The 21,617-nt window shown below is 41.4% G+C and overlaps 1 protein-coding gene and 1 long non-coding RNA gene across 3 annotated transcripts in view; one reads left to right on the top strand and one right to left on the bottom strand.

The window, feature by feature from the left end:
* Nucleotides 1–10,614, top strand: part of MRPL3 (mitochondrial ribosomal protein L3) — a 28,295-nt gene extending 17,681 nt beyond the window's left edge. Inside the window, exons 9-10 of the mRNA NM_001006366.2 lie at nt 454–531; nt 10,006–10,614. Coding sequence (NP_001006366.2) covers nt 454–531; nt 10,006–10,155 — 228 coding nt within the window. The 3' untranslated portion in view covers nt 10,156–10,614. The remainder of the gene's footprint in view (nt 1–453; nt 532–10,005) is intronic.
* Nucleotides 10,615–15,688: 5,074 nt separating this feature from the next.
* LOC100859709 lies at nt 15,689–21,173 on the bottom strand. Of its 2 annotated transcripts, XR_001465068.4 has the most exons (5): nt 21,121–21,173; nt 19,682–19,913; nt 19,211–19,345; nt 18,383–18,492; nt 15,689–16,342 (listed from the first exon to the last, which is right to left on the bottom strand). It is a non-coding gene; the product is annotated as an uncharacterized LOC100859709 (long non-coding RNA). The 2 variants fall into 2 exon arrangements; XR_001465069.4 differs by lacking the exon at nt 19,682–19,913.
* Between the last annotated feature and the right edge of the window lie 444 nt (nt 21,174–21,617).

Below are 21,617 nucleotides of genomic sequence, written 5' to 3'. Positions count from 1 at the left end.
TAGGCTGCGACAAAGTGTGCTGCTGCCTTCTAACTAAAACTAATGATTCCTCACTAGAAAACATGCTTGTTCAATTGAGCACTTCATGGAATTTAGAAACTGACAAATGGTTGCAATAATGTTTGCATGAACATATTTGTCTTAATTTGTCACATAGGAGTTTTACAACAGCTCTTACTGTTGGGGGGGGAAAGAGACTTGGGAGTTTCAGTTGGGTTGTCTTAACCTGCCTGACTGTAAGCCCCTTAAAACTATTTAACAAACTCCTGCATTAGAAGGCTGTGCACTCCAAATAGCATACGACTGAATGTTGTGGCACATTAAGGTCTCTGCAGAACATTCTTCTTCCTCGGAATACCACCTCCAGTTAATCAGTTTGCACTTTGCTCAGCTACCATTTGTAAAGCTGGAATAAAATGAGCTCAGTAATGTTGTGGTTTCTTTGTCTCCTAGGTGTGGAGGATCAACACAAAACATGATATTATTTATGTACATGGCTCTGTTCCGGGTCACACAAATTGTCTGGTGAAGGTATGTGAGCTAGTTTCAACTTTCTGGTGTTAGTGGCTGCTGAGCTCTCTACTGTTCTCTTATTAAAACAGGAAAAAAAAAAAAAAAAAAAAAAGAAATGTGGTTGAATGCAATCATCATTTCTTTAGAGTTCAGTCTTGTAGGAAGTAGGATCAGCTCTCTGAAACAGTGGTTAATAGGATCAGTGGATCACTGCTTAAAAAGTTCATTCTTAGGTTTGCAGTAGGGTTGTGCATTCCTGTAGCATTTGATAGGCCAGCAGTTACTGGAATTCTGTGGTAAGTATCTTAGGGCTAGGTGCATCCTTTTCTAATCTGAGCCAATAGTATGTTGGTGAATCTCCAGAATGTTATTTAAGGGCTGTTTTCATGAACAGAATACAGAATTACAGCAAGCACTGCCTGAGAAGTTATTCAAGGCATTCACATACATGGCAACACTTAGCTTTCTAAGAAGTAATTGAGGCAGCTTGAGTTCGCAATAATGATGTGAGTTCCCTTTGCAATCAGTATAAATGTATCTGTGACATTTTACAAAATTAATTGTTAATTGCAAATTTTGTGGAGAGCGTTTTAAGGTTGTTTAAGAGAAACTGAAACAGTGAGAAGTCTGTGTCTTTACAATGTAAATAATTTACATCAAAGCAAGGGAAATACTTTTAAAGATCTTTCTTTTCAAAATAGATTTTTCTTCCTATCAAGTATATTCTGCACATTTGCAAACAAATTCCTTGTAAGTTGTTTCTTTTCTGACTTAACATGTGGATATCGAATATCTTTAGTAATGCTGATTATAAAGATCACCAGATATATAGGTATATGTATAACAAATACAGTTTAAAATCCTCTGAAGTACTGTAAGGATTCAAATGTTCTTCCTTTAAGTCATCTCTTGAGAAGCTACAGAGTTCAGGAAGTTCTGATGTTTTGAACAAGTTTATTATGTTCTTGGACTATTTTTTTTCTATGAACATTTGATTTCTGATATGTATTGTCTGGTTGTGGAGCAGAAGTCAACAGTGGCTGGGCATTAGGTAAAGCAGAGCTATCTTCAGAATAGGTGTTCTACAGCAAAATGAAGTTTCTTTTTGCGTTTCTCACCTTGGAAAGAAGACTCTTTTTCTGAGCAAGGCATACATGAATTGCTTTGATTGTCATGTCTGCTCCAGACCTGGATAATGGCATTACACGTTTCTCTCACAAGATTTTGGAGATAAAATGGGTAAACATATTCAGGAGAAGAAGTTTTCCAGGGCAGCTTTTCTGCAGAATCCCTGTGCATTACATAGGTGACACAGAATTAAGGCTGTAGTTTTATTGTCTTTTCATTAGTCTATCAGAATGAGTGACCTAGTCTTCAACTGTGTTCTAAGTATCTTTGTTCAACCTGAGACTTGAAACTGATAGATAGCTTTACATTAGTCTGAAGTTTAATTAGGTGTAAATTTGTAATTTGCAATGTAATGTAGCTGAAAAAATGATTAACATTTGGTGCTCTGTCCTTATTACTTGATCTTAATAGTACTCTTAAGCAAGAACTAATTGTTGCAAAAAGATGTGCACCTTTGTAATGTTGTTAAAATCCATCCACACTTAAATGGTCCAGTGGCAAATGAACGTATCCATCTCAGATCTCTTACCTGCAAGGATATGTTTTATGAAGCCACTGAGACTTTGAATACAGTTTTTATTTGTACTGAAGACTTTTAACTAGACTCAGTAGGTTCTTTGTTTTTCAGGTTTTTAAGTAAGTTAAGAAAAGAAACACTTATTAAACATCTGTAATATGAACTATTTTTAAAGTGACTTCGGGTTTTCATACCACACATTTTTATGTATGCTGTGAAGCTCTCATTTAAATCAATGCTACCTTGTTGATCAGGCACTATACATTTCTGTTTGGAGAAGAACTTACTGGAAATGTGCTTTCCTTCATGATAAATCTCTTCCACCTTTTCATTTCAACTTCACCTTTTCTTTGCTAAGACATTACTCTTGCTTAGATTGGAATGTATCCCCTTTACCAGCCTGGCTTTTCTGTTTTTGTTCTGAAAGCAGTCCTGCTGTTAGCTTAAAAAAAAAAATGCTTGAGGCAGCAGTACTGCCATTTTCAACAAACTTGTTGATAGGAGACTGCTGGGCCAAGCCATCTGAGCACATCCAGTAAACAACTGTGTTGACATCTGTAATGTGAAGAGGATAATGGACTTTGATTGTCAGGGCAGTCTGCTGCATTAATAGCTAAGTGCTTGCCATTTCTAGTGGCAATTTCTGTTCAGCTCACTCACCACAGATAATGATTGGAACTTTATCCTAATATCAAAAGTAAAGATGGCTTCATAGTTTTTTTCAAGTGATTTCCACATTAACTATTATTACTATAAAAGGTGAGGAAGAGGCTGAGGTACTCAGTGCCTAATTCGATCTGTCTTTAATGGTCAGAACAGTTATTCTCAGGGGTACTCAGCCCACTGAGGGGATGGGGGGAAAAATAATCCCCCCTGTAATTCAGAAGGAAACGGCAACCTCCTGCTCCAACTAGACTATCACAAGACTATGGGGCTGGATGGGGCCCCCCGAAGGGTACTAAGGGAGCTGGCAGAGGTGCTCACCAAGAGGTGCTCCATCGTTTAACAGCAATTGTGGTCAACCAGGGAGGTTCCAAACAACAGGAGCTTGGCCAGTGTGATGCCCATCTACAAGGAGGGTCAGAAGGTGGATCCAGGGAACTTCAGGCCTGTCAGCCTCAGTATTGAGAATGTTATGGGGCAGATCATCTTGAGTGCAATTACACAGCATCTACAGGACAGCCAGGGAATTAGGCCTAGACAGCATGTGTTGGTTCTTGGAAAGCGTGTCCTGCCTGGCCAGTCTCATCTCTTTCTATGACTGGGTTACCTACCTAGCGGCAGAGGGAAAGGCAGTGAATGTAATCTACCTAGACTTTAATAAAGCCTTTGTCTCCCACTTCACCTGGAGAAGCTGGCAGCTTGGAGAGGTGTACTCTTCAATGGATGAAAAGCTGTCTGGATGCCAAAAAGGCCAATGCCATCCTGGCTTGTACCAGAAGCAGTGTAACTAGCAGAACTAGGGAAGTGATTGTTCCTCTGTACTGGACGCTGGTGAAGCCACACCTCAAGTGCTGAGTTCAGTTTTGGGCCCCTCACTTAAAGGACATTGAGGCCTTGGAGTGTGACAAGAGAAGGGCAGTGAAGCTGTGAGGGGTCTGAAGCACAAGTCTGATGGAGTGTGGTTGAGGGAGCTGGGATTGTCCAGTCTGGAGAAGAGGAGGCTCAGGGGAGACCTGATCGCTCTCTGCAACTGCCTGAAAGAAGGCTGTGGTGAGGTGTGGGTCGGCCTCTTCTCCCAGGTAACAGTGATGGGAAGAGAGGGAATGGCCTCAAGTTGCACCAGGGGAGGTTCAGGTTGGGTATCAGGAAGAATTTCTTCTCACAAAGAGCGGTGAGGCAGTGGCACAGGCTGCCCAGGGAGGTGGTGCAGTCACTGTTCCTGAAGGTGTTTAAGAGCCGTGTGGATGTGGCACTGAGGGCTGTGGTCAGTGGGCGTGGTAGGGATGGGGTGATCCTAATGAACTTTTCTAGCCTTAATGATTCTGGGATTCAGAGTGACACAAATGACTTTTCTGACTGCTTTGCTGTCTTTTAGTTTGATGATCAGAAGCTGTGTTAATTGTACTTGTAATATACCTGTCTTTTTGCAAATGTTTCAAGCTATGGTTATCTGAAATTTAGAAGTCCAGTGTCTTCAGGTATGGTCTTTGGCATACATGTTTCAGAGTTCCAGCTAATTTCATTATTAGAAGTGAAGGTTGAGGACCCACAGATAGAATTAGGTATTTAATCCCTTAGAGCTGTCTGACTAACAGAATAGAATATGTGAAGGAACTTGACCAAAGTGCTACAAACTCAGACTTTCATGGATTTTTTATTTTTAAAATTGTTTTGAGGTGAAGGTACAGTACTCATTTGTGGTGGTTTTTAGTTTGTTTTCAACATTCCTTCCGTGTTTGTTGTTTTGTTTACATATGGACTTTGACTTTCTTTACATTGATGTATAGCTATTTGTAGCTGAGGAGAGAAATCATAGGATATTAGCTTTCATTGTAATTGATAGCTGCACTAAATACCTGTCTGTAATTAGGTAGGAGTAATGTCCAGGGGATGTGAAACCATCTGTCTTTGAGCTCAAGAAGTGGAATATCACATAATACTCTTCTCTATGTGCCTCTAAGAGGAAAGCATTTTTTGTTCAGTACCCACTCTTTGTTGCTTGGTAACCATTAAAATCACAGTGCACCTTAAAGCATATATTTATTTTATGTTACATATTTTTGGAAACTTAGTGCATCAGCAGATGGAGATGAAGCACTTAGATTTTTTTCAAGTTTCATTATCAGCACAAAAGGTGCAGAATATGAGGATCAGAACACAGTTTTCATTTGATATTGCATGCTGAACCATGAAGTTAAATAACTAACACAAGCAATGTTTCTAGCCAACTGGAAAACCAATCAACAAAGCTTACTTAGCATGGTTTTCTTTCTCAATGACAAAGTCTAATAAAGTTAAGAAAAATTAGCAGCATTGTAGAGTGTGTGGAATTTTTTGTTCATAGTGTGGTGTTGCAGAATGAGCATTACTACATTACACTACTGATAACCTACCTCAGGTAATACCTGTTACTATTGCTGTATCTTCTTAGGCTATAGGACCTAGAGTTAACTACTGTGGTGTGGTACTGATCCTCTGGGGGAAATAAAGCTAATAGATTGAGTTGGGTGGTTTTCTTTGTGTGTGTTTTTGTTGTTGTTGTTGGTTGGTTGGTTGGTTGGTTGATTCATTGGTTGGATTTGTTGGTTACTTGGTTTTGTTTTTCTGGAAACTAATAGTGCTTCACTTTTTTTGTCTCCCATGTACATTACCAGAAAGTTCTCCATTCACTCATTCAAGAGAAAAGCATAAGACTAATCTCTTTAAGTGTCTGCTTTCTAACAGGGGATTTTGTGCTATTGTATATTATAATACTGGATGCTATAGTTTGGGTTTTATAATGTTTTATACATTACCTCTTTTTAAGACACTTAGTTTTCTTCATGTATTCAGTGCCAATCACTATCTTGATTTTTGCAAGGTAGAATTAAACTTGAAGCATAACATTGCTTTAGCGTAGTACTGTGTTTGAGCTAAGAAACAACTTCTCAGTCTTCCCCTACTGCTTCTTACATTTTTCTCTTTAATAGAAGTCTGTAGAAGTTTGCATCCTACTTATTTTGTATCTCACTTGCCAATGTTGCTGACACCTGAGTTGGGTGTGTTCTGCTCACATTGAGGAATTGAAGAAACTGTAATTCACTGACCTCTTTCACCTTCCCTGTCATGGACCATGATAGATTGGTGCAGGGGTTTTCTTTAAGGCCAAAGAAGGCAGGTCAGAAATGGTTATAGTTCTTGAAATATTTTTTTTTCTCTGACTGTGAAAATAGCATAGAGGCTGAGCTAGGTACCACACCTGAGGAGATTACTTCTAACATTCAGTATAGTGAAACACATTTTCCTGTCTGGCAAACAGTTTGTGTTCTTGGCTGTGGTTGCTAACACAGCCTAAAGCCCTGTTAAACTGCCAGTGTGAGTTGTGACTTCAGCATCAAGTTTTAATGCCTGCTTAAGACCATATTACTTCATGTTGATAGACTGCTGCATTTATGTTTGTTTACACTACCCATTTTGCTGACTCTATATGGGACGTGCATTTCTGCAGTTTATTAAGTGTCTGCAAGCTCCATGACTGTTTGAAAGATACAGTGATAAAATGATGACCAAGTTCAATTTCAACTTTCTCTAGAGCTTTTCTCAGTAAAAAAATTCACAGAGAATATACTGTAGTGCATTTTATGCTACTATGTATATTACCGAGCTGTAGAATAGAATATACAATAATATACAATAGAATATACAGTAATTTTAACAGTATATAAGCAAACCAAGTGGTTATGCTGTTTTGAGTTATAGACTGAATGCTTATGTGAATCGTAATAGCCAGTTGGGCACTGAGTGAAAGCTGGATCTACTTGATTTTAATAACAGGGCATTAATACTTACTCAGATATCATGGAATTCCCCATTTTTTTTTCCCCTTGTTTTTTCTTCCTCAGAGGAAGAGAGCAAAAAGGGATCGGTACTATCAGTTGTGAATGCATTGGATTTATGTTGCCTGAAAGCCTGTAGAAGAGTGCTTCTTAAAGGTCTAATGATGACGCACCTAAGATTTTTAATCATAGATTTATTTTGTAGGACCTGCAGGCAGTTATGAGGGAAGTTTGTATGTCAATTATTTGTAAATAATTGCAAATCTGTTAGAGCCCAATGCCTTTCTGTAAGAGATGGCCAGAGCAATTGCTTATACAGCAGTTTCAACACAGAATGTAAAAAATATTTTGTAGTCTCTGGGAAGGAAGGAAGTGAAATGTTACTTGATACAGCTTTGGACTCTTTGCTATAAAGCATTGTTTTGCAGTGGGATTGTGACTCTGAGGAATAAGGTGAAAGACATGCACTACCATTTTTCCCTTTATTAGGGCTGCCCTCAGAAGATTACTTGGATAACTGGAAGAGCTGTGCTGTGTCACTTAAAAGACAGTATTTGCAGAAACAAATATAACTGCTGATGCGTTCTATTTAGCTTCCTTACATTATTGTGAAATCATCATGCAGAAATCTGAGCTATTACATGCAGAAAATTTGGCATGCTGCATTATTCATAAACCCAAACCAAATCATCCAGTAATTCTGTAGAGAATATAGATAAAAATTGTACCATGTTTTAAGATGCTAATTTGAATTTTCAGGTGTAAAGTAAATTTGAATTACTATTTGGTAGGAATAATAATACCTTCCTAAGAACTTTTGGAAGTTAGAAGAGAGAAAGAGGGACATTCATTCAGTCTGATATTGATGCTTTAATGTGATGCTTCAGGATGTTTCACCTGATGCTTTACTTGCACTTGAAAGCAGTGAACGTAGGAAAAGTTGATAAAAGAGCAGTATTTTTTGCCAGTCTGGAAACATGATGTATCAGTTACAGCAATCAAAATACAGAGCGTATCGGAAGAAAAGAATTTTAACACCAGCCATGGTTCATGCTTCTGGGATCTGTCAAGATTCAAGATGAGTTTAGAAGGGGTAAAATGAAATATTACTGTATGATGGTCTGTTGAAAATATCCCTTAAGAATCTTAAGACTTTAAGTATTCTCTTTATCACAAAAAAGCTACTATCTGCCACTTGACGTTAATACGTAAAATACAACATTGAGGTTGAACAGAGATCTTAGATTTATTTAGATAAACTAATGTAGGATAAAGATTAGAATGTTGAGTTTGCCTTCAGTTAAGAACAGACATCTTAATCATAAGTTTTCAGATTTGCTTTAAGAAAAAAGTGGAAAACAAACATTTAAATTCTTTCACTTTTTAGGTGTCCAAAACAGCCTCTAACGACCTCGCATGTGTCTAACACCATGTATCTATTTCGTAATGAGAATAATCCAAAGTAGCAAAAAAATAGACATGAAAAGCACTCTAATAAGATGCAAAAGAAATAAATGAGGTATCAGAAAGACTTACTTTTATCTTCCTAATAAACCATAATAGTTGTAGAGACCGTGTATGTTTTATCTGTTTTCCAGGAGAGAGGTAGCAAAGAAGTCTTGTGATGTGTTGTGGGATTAGGGAGGAGAAGAGAAAAGGATAAGGGAATAATAGTAACTAGTGAAGTTACTAAAACATGTTTATCTAGTAAAAGAAATAACAGCAGCATATTGAATGGGAAAGATGACGACTTGGCTGCAGCAGTTTGGATGTGTGTCTGGTTGTGTTTCCTGTGAACTCTGTAGTTGGAACTGTTGCAGCAAAGGTTTTTAGGCTTTGAATTCCTCCTGGTTTATTGCATGTGGATGTGAACTCCTGTCTGCCCCAGGTACTGGTAATTCAGTAGTCATGCATGGCAGTAAATAGGTGGTGTCTGGTAGAAGAGGAATGATCTAAGTAGCCATCCTAACCAATACAATGCATTAAGCCTTTCTCCCCCTTATTCTCAGCAAAATATTTTCTTCTGTTTATCAAACCTGCGCTTAGAAAACTGTTGGAACTTTGTCGGGCAAAAAAATAATAAATAGCAGTTTTCCAGAAGCTGAAGTTTAAGTCAAACCTTCTGTGCACTTCATCTGCAGGAATCCTTGTGGACTTTGGCTAAGGCTCAAGTAATAGCTGATATGAATCTGGTAAATACGAGGCTGTCAAAGCAGAGCTGTCAGCAGGCATAAAATTGTTTTATTTAATTTCTGCTGTAAATCACGGTTCTTTTATTTGAGGCTTTTTCCAACCAAGAACGAACAAACTTCCTGCTCTTCAGCCCACTGAAAAAAAAAAGAAGAGATGGGGGTGAGCAGGGGAAAGAGAGCTTATCTTCACTAGGCTAAAATTTAATCTTGTTGTACCTTTCTTTAATCCAATTGAATTTAGTGCCTGAAAAGAGATTATTACAGCTCCAGGAGGAAGAGCATATGTAATGATACAGAAGTGGAGCATTTTATTATAAATGAAATTTCATTATTTGAAAATTTGTAGCTCTTCTTTCTTCGGAGATACCGCTCCTCTATCTGCCACCGCAGACAAACTGCCTTTTGCTGATAATTCTAACTACTAATTTTCTTCAGAGATGGGAGTTTCGGAGGTTAGGTTTTAAACCCTCATGTACAGAGGTCAGTAAAGGAAAGTTACTTCTATGTGGCACTGCAGTTCGTGAAAATTAACTTTCTTAAGGGCTCGTGTTCCACGAACGCAGGAACTGATTCCTAGGGGAAGAAGTCTACATAGTTAATCTGCAGTCACAGAGCAGCTCTGCAGTAGCCAGAGGGAGCACTTACAGCACATGTGTGTGTCTTTGCAAAATCAGCTGCCAGAACTGCATCGTAAATACAAAAGCATGTCTTGGCTGTTGAAGAGGGCAATTACACTGCATAGTACAACTTGCTATGTCATGTAGGAAAGCAGTGTGGGATATAACACAGTTAAACAAGTCCCGATTACCTTCACTTAACATTAATAACATTTTAAAATACTGAGTAATGAATTCATAAGAGTAGGTATTGATTCTGTCAGTTTAGTACAAGTGATAGTAAATTCTCCTTTGTTGTTTTTTGTTTTCTTTGCTTTGGTGGTGAGTGGGGTGAGGCTGTGTTTTCTGTTTGTGCTTTTCTAACTCATCGGTGACTAGGTTGCAAGTTGATATTAAAATAACTGAGGATTGTATACAGAATCCTTCAGGTAAGCAAGTTTAATGTGAATGCTGCTGTTTCTGCTTAGTCATGCTAGATGATTTCCTCCATTTATTGTGCCTTGCTGTCTGAAAGTCTTCTGTAAGATGTATTAACCTTCCTTTTCCTCTCTTGCCTTTAGGTCAGAGATACAAAGCTGCGTGTTTACAAAGACTGCAATAAAAACCCTCCTTTCCCCACGTTTTTTGCTGATGGAGATGAAAAACTACCAGAAGACTTGTATGACCAGGACATGTTCCAGTTCACAGATCCATCGGTCACATATGCATAATGTTTTTGACACCTTTGAAAACGCAGAATTTTGTTATTTTCATCAACTTTGCAATGCTGTATTAAAGTAAACCAATGAATTCCAATCCAACCAACTGACCCGGACATTTCATATAGTGCTGTTTTGGTCAGGTAAAAACTTAAGACTATTGATAAATCAGCAGGTGACAGGCTGCAAAGCTTATCACCTGTTTGTCTTCAGTGATCTTTTGTCCTGTGCCACAGACTGTGAAAACTGTCAGATTTCTGGAAACAATTGAAGATGGCCTTAGTTTGATCTTCTGAATACTACCAAACTGGTTTTGTCCTCTGTGGAAACTAATCTGGCCAACTCTGATCAGTCAAAAAAAAACCTTTCCGATGTGCTTTAGCATCTGAGGGGGTGAATAAATCGGATGCAAATCCAACTTAGTAAAGAATAGTTCAGAATAAAAAGGGAAAATACATTGATTTGTAGCAACCTGGGCTTGTTTTATTTCCTTCTTTTCATCAGAGCTCTTTCCTTTCGCTTTAACATTGTTCTGAGTTGAATTAGCAGATACCCATCAAGTTTCATAGAGGAGGGATCATGTCAACCATTGTCTGTCTCTTCAGAGAGTGCCTACAGTGTGTATGGTAAGGAGCTGTTCAGGTGGGAAACGCTCAGTAACAAAGAATCACTAAGACTGCAGTGGCCACCTGTTGGCCACTTTCACTGATAGCTTCTTCACAGAGGCTCCCTTGCATGTTCTCTGGAGTCACATCACTGCATCTACAGTTGTCTCTGCCTTGGATTCTTGTGGTGTTACGGGAGAGCCTTCATAAAACAGGTCGAATGTGAAGGATTTCTCTTTATGCTAATGATTATTTTTCTCCTACTCTACCTTTTAATAGTGGGCTTCTGTACACTCCTTTTATTCTTCATGTGATTTTCTGTTTATAAGTCTGGTCTTCTGGACGCTGTAAATCCTCTCATGTACAGAAGCAGGTGTCTGTGTAACTGTCAGGGTGCCATCTGAACGTTTATTTACAAGCCCTACAGTAGTTAAAGAATTTACATCTCTTGAGCTACTATTAATATTTTAGTAGTGCTGTCTGTTCATCTTTGCAGCTTCATCGCAAGATGTCACATACCTTAAAAAAATCCTTACTGATACCAATATAAAAGGGATGTTCTTGTCTTTATGAAATCTCTGCCAGTCCCTGAGGTTATTTTGAATTTTTTGTAATAGCTTGAAGAAATCCCATGCTATCTTAAAAGAGGCTTTATATAGCTACAGCATTGAAGTAGTCTGAGAGAGATCATTGGAGACCGAGGTATGAAAATGTGATCAGGTAAATGTCTACATTCTGGCAATACTCTCTTAGTTGGATTCAGCCAAATTTAAAATCAAATATCTGATTTAATCAGCATACACAATAACAGCATTCCCCTTCTGCTGCCCTTTCAGTAACAGTGGCTCTGCAAGTACAGGCATCTCACAGCACATGTGATGCAATAACCCATACAGTGTAGCAAACAAGCAGCAGTATGCAATGTTTTGGCTGCAATGCTAGCAGTGAGTGCAGTCTGTCACACATACAGGATAGTTGTTATTTCCTGAAGAGATCTTTGATCTTCCATCTCCTGATAATGCAGCAGAGTTTAGAAGTTGCAGCATTTCAATACTTGCTGTCAAACATGTGTAGATCAGGAGCTTTCCAACTGCCTAGTTTGTGTCCTGCTCTGGTTAACAAAATAATTCTGGTGCACACAAACTCTGCATGAGGAGATCACTTCATGCCTGTATGGAAACAGCATAGCAAGTACAGGAGAGCTGTGAGTATCGTGCAGGACGCTGTTGGGCTGGGCTTGCACTGCTGCTACAAAGGGGAGGAGGGAGGTGGTAGGGAGCTGCTTGCCTGGGGCGGGAGTCAAAGCCCTGGAGCTACTCCTGGGAGCTGCTTAATAAGTCTCCAGGGTGTCATTCAGTTGGTTTGTACTTACGTTTTGTTTGTTGGTTTGTTTTTACTTGGACTTTACCCTGGACTGTCAGTGATGAGATCATGACACAGAAATATACGTTCTCCTACTTAGTTCCTCAGCCAAAGGTTCCAGGACTGTGAGATTCTCTCCAGTACTTCCTTATATTTTGAATGAGCTTTCAGTGCTTGCCTTGGTAAACACCAAGGATCAAATGTGAGCTTAAAGGGTACCATAGATTTAGAAAAATAAATGTGAATTCAAATGAGACTTCAACATGAGGAGAATGTTGGCAACCTGCTTCAGTTGCTGTTTCTGTTTCTCCCTATTTGCCATTAGTCCTCCCGTCTCTTATGCTAAGGAATAGGTTTCTTTTGCTCAAAAGGCAAACCAAAGGCTCTGTTGCAAGTGGATGCCTGTGCATACTGTTACTTTTCCAAAGATTTAAAGTTCTCTGCTGTCAGGAAATGTACTCAGGCAGTTACAGAATGGTAAAATAAAGACTCTTTGTCTGTATTACCTGTAGACTATTAAAGAAGGAGCAGAACATGTTACCAGGAAAAAGACCGTGATTGTGAGTAGATCTATTGACTGCTCTACTTTCTTGCCATCTCAGCAGGAAGCCTACTGTGCAGCAATTCTTAGATATTCTGGCAAAACAATCCTATACACCAGTATGCTCCCTGGGGATTCAGTTGTGCCCAGACTTGGGGACAAAGGCAGATTGCAGGCAATTTATTTCATCCTTAGCCTGTTATCTGTATCCATTTGTGACTGAAAGGACTGTTGATTTAGCTCTGAGCCTCATGTCCACTGTTGCTTGCTGGGGGAGGAGGGGAGGAGGGATAAGCATCAGCTGTATCCATGACGGCATGGCGTGACTGCTTTGAAAAATAAATACTCTTGATTAATAACCCCTCTCAGTGGTTCTGTAACAGTACATGAATAAACAGTGGCAAGCATACAATATAAGTTGAAGGTAAAAAGACAGCAGGAAGAGGAAATCAAAACACTCATCTATCACTTGACAGCATAATTGCAGCCATTGGTGATAAACAGGGAGCGTTTATTTCACTCAAATCCATACTCGTAAATACCACTGCTCTGACATTATGTGAGACTGATAAACATTTTCCTTTGTTACTTTCACTTGATGTGGAAAAATGTGGTTGGTTCTGCTAGCATTTAACAAATATGACGCTAGTAAGCTGAAGCGATGACAGGAGTTTGTTTGCAGAATTTCACCTTTCCCCACCCTCCATGTGGATTGCACAGTTTGGGAAGGTCAGAGCTTTTCTTAAAATTGCTGTTTCTTTCCCAGCTTCTTACAATCTAGTTCACAAGCTGGGTTTGCTGATGTAGCGTTTTCATAGCTAGCCACAGCTCTGAAAGGTGAAGGGTGGTACAGTGAGATTAGATGTCAACGCAGGTATGGTCATGGAATGGGAAGCGACGAAACCCCAGGAGGACTTGTGGCTGTATAAAGTCTTCCAGCGCAGAAAGGCAGTTGTGCCAGGCAAATCTGACCACTGTGATCTTCTGAATTGTGCCTCCAGAGAAGACTTAAAGATTGATTGCCATATAAACCACGGCGGAGCTGGCTTGTGTCCTCCAGCTGATTCCACACCAGCCAGCAGCAGTGAGCCTGACACTCCTGCCAGCACAATGGGATTTGTGCTGCTCAGTGCTGGGGAACAAGGGTGCTTTCTGGCCTGATAACCACAGCTGAGGGTAGTGGTGGTCTCATTCATTCCATGAGTATCATGTTTGTAAGTACATTGCTTGGCTGGAATCCATTTCCTTGAAATTTTACCTGGAAGCCTCTGTACCCTGTGTCTTCTGTTAATCAGCTCCTCTGCCCTTCGGTGCACAGCCATTGCTTATTAATCACATTTTAATGAGCATCTCTCACCTGCAGGGATTTGCTCTGCACTATAGTATATAGCGTAGCATAGTATTGTTTATTGTGTTTATACATCACACTTGGTGGCTCTTAACGCCTGTAAATACATGCAAAAATACTGACCTTGGTCTTGAGTAATTGCTCATTCTGGAGAAAATGTGCAGTTTCTGGTGGAGGAATTTAAGTCAATTATATGTAGCCTTCCCATTATAAATTGTAGAATCATAGAATGGTTTGGGTTGAAAGGGATGTTTAAGATCATCTGGTTCCAATCCCCTGCTACAGGCAGGGACACCTCCCTCTACACCAGGTTGCACAAAGCCCCATCCAGCCTGGCCTTGAATGCTTACAGGGTGGGAGCATCCACAGCCTCTCTGGACCACCTGTTCTAGTGTCTCATCACTTTCACGGTAAATAATTCCATCTTGATATCTAGTCTAAATCTACCCTCTTCCACTTGAAAGCCATTTCCCCTAATCCTGTCACTACCTGCCCTTATAAAAAGTCCCTCTCCTGCTTTCCTGCGGGCCCCCTGTAATAAATAAATCACATCAGCAAGAGGATGTATTTCCATTGGTGCAGCTCTGCTGTGCTTGAAGTATGGCAACAAAACAAACCTGTATAAATCTGGCAGTAGTTTCTGGGGGCTGTAGTGGCATATATGAAGACTGATGGTCTCTGAATTAATGCAGCCTGTTGACCTACTTCATGAAGCACCCAAGCAGGAACTGGAGAGGATAGCTGTGTAAATAGCAAGGAACTGCCCCTCTGTGTAGCACCAGTTCGGTAACCAGCCCTTCTGCCATTAGGCTACTTGCATCTCTCCCCACAGTTTAGCTGTGTGTGTGCATGGTATGAGTGTGTCATAGGGGTGAGCATCACAAAAAGTTTTCCAGCAGCATCAGTGTCCATGGTGAGATGAGGAATACTTATGCCCAAGTTCTCTCCCTTATTTGTTCTGCTTTCCTTATTCCTATAGAATGCCATGTGAGAGTTCCCAGCTACGTGGACTGCTGTTGACACGCCATGGCAGAACCATTCCTGAGAGTTAATACTGAAGACCTGTGCTATGTTCATGCTTACTGATCTTAGTGGCCAATCAGTGGAATTAGATCACCCATGTATGTACCACCTGTGATGCATTGAAACTCAGTGCTTGTGAATAATTTGATTTTTGGAATAAATTAATCTCTACTTTCATGGCAGTAAATTTGGACATTAGAATAGACCCCAGAACAGGCAATCAGCTAAGAAAGCAAATGCCTTTTCCAGTGTGAATGCAGACGATGGTTTAAATTACTGTCTGTGATGTGGTCTCTGCCTGCTGGAGATGGAGTCTCCTGCACTCCGGTGCATCTCAAATTCCAGGGTGTAAAACCTTCTGGCATAAGCTGTACATATTGAAGTCAAAGCATGGATAAAGCCAGCTTTGGGGGATTTGGGAGGAATGGGCTTGGAAGGCAGATATTTAGCAAAAAAAAAAAAAAAAAAATCTGTTTAAACCCATTTCATATTGTTTGGTTTGTGCTGTGTAATTTGCTTCACATTTCCCCGGGTGACAGAAGCTTGCAGTCAGCTAAGTCGAGTTTTCATCTGTCTGTTCTCATCTCCTTTCTCATTTCTTTTCTAAGTGGTAGAAAGCCTTAAAAAAATGTGTTTTTTGCAGGTGCTCAAAACAATAACCTTGACGAGGGTCCCCTGACAACCTGCAGCTCTATTGAAAAGCACTATGATTCATCTTTCACAGGCAAGACACAGTAATTTTGTAAACCTTTCTTTTTTTTTATTTCTAGAAGATCAAGATGGAAGACAATGTTGCTGCAGCAGAGGCTTTTGTGCAAGTGGCCTCTGCAAAAGCAATCTTACACAGATTCTCACCAAATCCCGCCTGCAGTAATGTGTTATTGCTCCATGCAACAATGTGTTGTTGCTCACTCACAGTGTGAAGTACAGGTTTGGTACCTCAGTCTTACAAAGAATCTGAATGCATCTGCTTGGCATTGTACCAAAGATGCATGAGCGCATTTGGCAGCAGGTGATAAGAGGGTTAACTCATGCTGTGCTGTTCGAAAACACTCTGCCTTTCTTCGCAGTTACCAAAAAAATGCATTTTTGTCTGCTGTCTTTTTCTCAGACCATGAGACCTGTTGCCAAAGGGAGATCTTCCTCAGGCACTTCCTTGGTCTTCCTTAGGCTTGCTTCAGATTTTCCTTTATTTGGCCTGAAAGTTTATCATTGCATATGGAGCAAGAGTTGGATAGACAAGACATAGATTTGATTTATCTTCTCTCATCTTTCATTTCCCTTGATCACAGGTCAGCAGAAAACTTCTTTCCCTGGATGCTGCTTAAAGAGAAAAATCAGTCATTTTCTGTGAAATTGACAGTTGATATCTAAACTGCTATTTCACCCCCTCATAGAAGGTGCTGCAAAATGTCCTTCAGCTCTTTCTTGCCCAACCGCGGCCACTATGCCTGTGGGCTGATGGCATGGCTGCTGGGCCTGTGGGCCGATGGCCGCTGGGCCTACCTGGTGCCAAGTGCACCCAACCCTGTTGTGCATGCAGTCTGGAAGGAATTTTGGGCAGGCCTTGTCCTTCTGTGCCATTGGAAAGCACCTGGTGCAGCAGCTCTTATAGCATGAATGCCTATGTTTGTCTGCTGGTGGGGTGCACAGTGAAGGCTTATTTATTTCACCAGCTCTGAGCCGGTACTTCCATTGCTGTTTGCTTGCTTCTGATGGGGAGGCTCAGTGACAGGTTTTCAAGCATCGTCTGTTTACAGTTCAGTGAAACTGCTCCAGTTGGGAAAGCAGTCTGCTCCCATCATTCTTTGAAGGGAGAAAAAAGTCAACCGACTCCTGAAACTTCAGTGGAGACATGGCAGAAAAGCTCTGGCCCTCTCCCCCACTGCGCAGCCCTCTCTGGCAGATGTTTTCTAATGTACTTCGATGCAAACACAGTGCTTGCTCTTGTCTGAAATGCATCTGTATCAGAAAAGTAATCAGGCACTGTCACCTGGCCTCGTTGCAGACAGTGTTCTGACTGGTCACCTTCTCCTTATCACTTAATGAGCTTCATTGTGAATTATTAAAAGTAATTGCTGATTTGCAAGCATAGGGAGATTGCGACAAAACAATTTCATAGTTATCAAACATCAGTATTAAAATAATTGCTGCTATATAAATGTGTAAGTACCCTGTCTATTAAGTCACGTTTAGGAAACCTAATGAATTATTAGGGCCCAGCTCTTTGTTTCTGAAGTATTTTTTTTTACAACCACAGCCTATGCTGTTACACGTTTAAGGCAATAAGCAGAGGCTGCAAAAGAGCACAAGTACATCAGCTCTTGGCAAACTGCAAGATTTATCCCGTCCCACAGCCTGAGGGGTCTGAGCGACACCCCACAGAGGACAAGCACTCAGTGAGGTGCTGGAGACAGAGACTGCTCAGAGAGAGGGTTAAGAGGAGAGCTGAGGGCTGACAGATGAAGGGAGGGCAAGGCTGGAGGGAGATCTGGGAATGAAGATGTCCCACCTCATGGTGAATGCGCTTTAACCCAGCTGATAAGATAAGCAGCCCTTGAAAGGGGAAGTTCAGGCACACAATCTTCAGAAGAAGCATCCAAGTGCTGAGTTACTTCCTGAGGAGAGTGCCTGCCTGTTGCCTGCTGGTAGATTTTGATTCCTGGATCAAGGGCAGAAATTGAAGTCAGGCCCTGGCTTCAGTGATTGCTCTCAGCTGTCCTGAGCCATCCACCGCCTGCAGTATAGGTGCTGTGCACCCGTGGAGCTGGGATTACTTCGGTCAGGGACCAGCAGGACACAGAGACCTGTCATTCTGAAACCCAGAGCCTGCACTGAGGTATCTGCCAGCCTCTGTCCTGCTGCCCTCATCTCATTTGTCTCCATTTGCCTCCCCGTGGCAGTGGCTGTCACTCATTTAATGGCAAACTAAATTACCGCCGGTGACCTGCCACCTCTGTCAGGGCCTCACCGCAGCACACACTGAGACATGGGGAAAGAAGATACCGTGCATGAGGGAGAGGGGAGGTGCACAGAAGAAGTTTGGAAGAGGAGAGACTTTGTTCTGTGTCTCACGCATAGCCACAGTTAGCTACAGTGGAACTGTTGGTCAGGCCTGGATGTAATGCAGAATCAAGCCTGGATGCAATGATACCCCTGCTGCTTGGTGTCTGTGGTGCGACAGGACTGGAATTCAACACATCTGGCAGTGCCTGTGACTGATCACATCTGAGGCAGTTTGTTCACAGCACAGGGTACGTTAACATCTTGAGAAAATCCTGAAGTGTGATAATGTCCTAATAACAACCAAGCTTTCTTCTCTCTTTTTTTTTCCCCCTTTTTTTTTTTCCCCCCCTGTACCTCACTGTAACAGCCAGCCAGGGCTGGAGACCCCGACCATCTCTGCTCCTGGATGTTTGCCATTTCTACTGCAAGGAACAGAAGACGTTTGGCTCCTTCATTGCAGAGACCTGGAGGATAGATTTAATTACATTTAGATTTAACCTGCTTTCCTCTCTTCTTCATTCAGTTTTCCTTTCTATTTAAATAGGGGATGACAGGGCAGGATCTGATCTTAGTGAGTTAGGGTGGGAGTATTCAGAGGAAGATTTAAATCCCACAAGGTTATTTAGTTTACAGATGGGATCCCGTAATAACTAGCTCCAAATTTTACAGGTTCACGTATCAAGTAACCAAATTGTCTAAGTTAACTACAATCCAACTGGTAGATATAATCCCTAATCTCATGCCTTCTCACTGTGAAGTCATGCTTTTTAAAAAAATCCCTAGGAATAGAAATGTACATTTTTGTATTTTCTGCTGCAAAGCCCAACCCAAGGGAAGCCCTGTGGGATGAGTGTATGTGAGTGCGCTGACTCCACAGTGACAGTAGCTTAGAGAGAAGAGGAGGGCAAGATTAACTAAGAGGCCTCAACACCTACATGTGGCTGTAGGGCATGGCACATACCAGACTGCAGGACCACATGCTTCCCATTTGGGAACTCAACTAAGCTGATGCTGAGTGCCTTGGTGAAGTCTCTGCCCTAAATGACATTAATAATGTCCCAAAAAGGGCACATGCAACAGAGAATTTGAGTTAGACTGGAAAATGAGCAACTCTGAAAAAGTTTTTTTTGTACCCAGGAAAATTACCTAACTATAATGTTAAATAATTCAGTGCTTTCCTACCTTCCTTCAGTAATTCTTGTCATGAGGTTGCATGCAGTAGCTGCAAAGTGCTGTAGGCTACAATATTAAATTGAACTCAGGGCTCAGGTGCTAGGGTTCTCAATGAGTTCATCCATCTGTAAACCAGCCAGCCCTCTATGAGAAAGGAAGAAAAAAAAAAAAACGTATCTTGCTGATCATTTATCCCTAACAAAAGCAGGGAGACCCTGTGTGCATCCTTTGCATGGACAAAAGCGGTTCAGCTCTCCTTTGTGAGCTGTGCAGATGTAGCACGGGTTTCGGATGAGTTGCAGTGGCACAAATTGCAAAGCAACAAAGCCAAGCAAGTCCTTGGGGACCTACAATCAGCATTCAGAAAGGCAGAGCCAAGCTATTCTTTAGTGAGAAAAAATTCAGGTCATCTGATTACAGCACATGCACCACTGGCAGTGGTGGTAGGAAACTAAATACTCATTGGAAATTTCTCCTCACCTTCATTTTCCCCTTCAGGATTGGTCCAGTGCTGAAGCTTATGATGATGCAGTTGGGAAGTGCAGGAGCTGGACTTGGTTGTGCTGTGCCTGCAGTGAAGCTGCTGCCAGGTATTGACTTCATGGGGAGCCCAGAGCTATTTCCCACTCCCCACAGTGGGCTCCCACTGCCCCACAGCTTGTCTCAAGTGCCACCAGCAGGTTGCAGCAGCCAGTCCCATTTACTGGGTCCACTGAACAGAGAGAAGGCAACCAATTTGTTTTAGCTGGTCCAGGACCAGAAACTCCTGATCTAACACGGAAGCCTAGGGCTCCCTGTGAGCAGGGCAAGACTCATTCTGCACTGCTGTGCTAAGGGTTTCTGCAGGGGTCTGTGTTCATGCCTTGGACCACACATTCCTTCAGCAGATCAGGCAGCGATGCTACCTCCTACAGAAGGAAGACCTAGTAGGTTTTTGCTGATACCTTAGCAAAACCACATCACTGAAGCTGCTATAGATTCATAGGAGGAGACTGAGGCTTGAGAAGAACCAGAAAACAAATGTAATTTAATAATTATTTTACATTATTACAAAAGGAAACTTCCGCTTCTTGATGCCTTTCACTTTAATTATTCTCATGCTCACACAAAGCTTGTGAAATCCAGGCAGAAAACGAAGGATCTTGCTAAATGCAAGTTGCATCCAACTCTAGTTCCCCATTCCCACAAGTGTCCATGCCAGGGAAATGAGAGAGGAGGAGACAAGCTCCATCTGCAAATTTTATTATCATAACAAATTCACCCCTTTTCATTATTGGTTGGCCACGGTTTTTTTCCTACAATGCTACAAGTGTCACTGTCTAATTAAGACGCATAGAGCAAGGTGGAGAAGGTGGGCCTATGTTTTCAAACATTTGCTTCACGTATGGCTTTACAGGAGCTTCCCTTGCAGAAGGGATGATACCTTCTGGAAGAGAATACCCAGAGATTTGAGCCATGCAGATGATGGGAAGGCAACTTCTACACCTTGGCAGATTAGTGCTTAGCTTGCACTAGCGGGACTCAATGAACACCACCTTGAGTTACCTGCGTTTCAAGTACAGGCCAGCAAGTTGATCTTCATGGCTAGGAAACGGCCAGAAAGAAAATGATAAAAGACAAATTCTATTCTGCTCTTTGTTTAGAAGGGATAAGGACTTCTTTTTTAATGGAACATGATATGCCTTACTGTGCATTTCATACTGCCAGCATGGCTATCTCACATCTCCTGACTATAGCTATAGCTTAATCATGAGATGTGTTTCATTCTGGAGCAAGCTATATGGCTATAATTATGTTTTCATACAAAAACTCCATCAGAGCTGTACAGTAGATAAGTATACAGATGTTATACAGAGAAGTTAGGCTAGTAAGATTACAATGTTGGAAAAGATAATCAGATATAAATGAAAGGTGCTCACCAGTGTTGTAGGCTCACAGAAACTCCACAAGGAGCAATCTCCAGGAAGAGATCTTTCTCCAGTGGCAGTCAGCCCTTAAATGGGGTCTAGGAGAGGTGCAGCCTGGCTCCACCCCTTCCGGTCACACAGCTGAATTGCCTTCACCTGTGATCCCATGGCTGAGTCAGTGCTCGCCTCAGGTGGTCAATCAGAGGTTCAGGCCATGATTCAACAGTTCCCATACAAGAGCTGTCTTTGCTTTTGCCAGAAATCCTTAGCTATGTTGGCGGACCTGTCCATTTCAGTGGGCTCTCCCTGCAGTTTTTCACTGGCCCTCCCTGAGCCCAGCTCTGGTGGGCTGCGTGCCACCCATCAAGTGCCATCCTATTGCACTGCACAATAGGGGCAGTGGGGCTGGACAGCAGAGCCTGGGATCCGAGAATTGTCTTAGGACGTTGCAAATTGGATCCAGCCTTAGTCAATAAGCATTGCCCTAGGTCTAGTCACGCCTCCAAGTG

Source organism: Gallus gallus, chromosome 2 (genome assembly GCF_016699485.2).
Source record: "Gallus gallus isolate bGalGal1 chromosome 2, bGalGal1.mat.broiler.GRCg7b, whole genome shotgun sequence".
Taxonomy (NCBI): Eukaryota; Metazoa; Chordata; class Aves; order Galliformes; family Phasianidae; genus Gallus; species Gallus gallus.
This window is presented reverse-complemented; position numbering and strand designations above follow the sequence as displayed.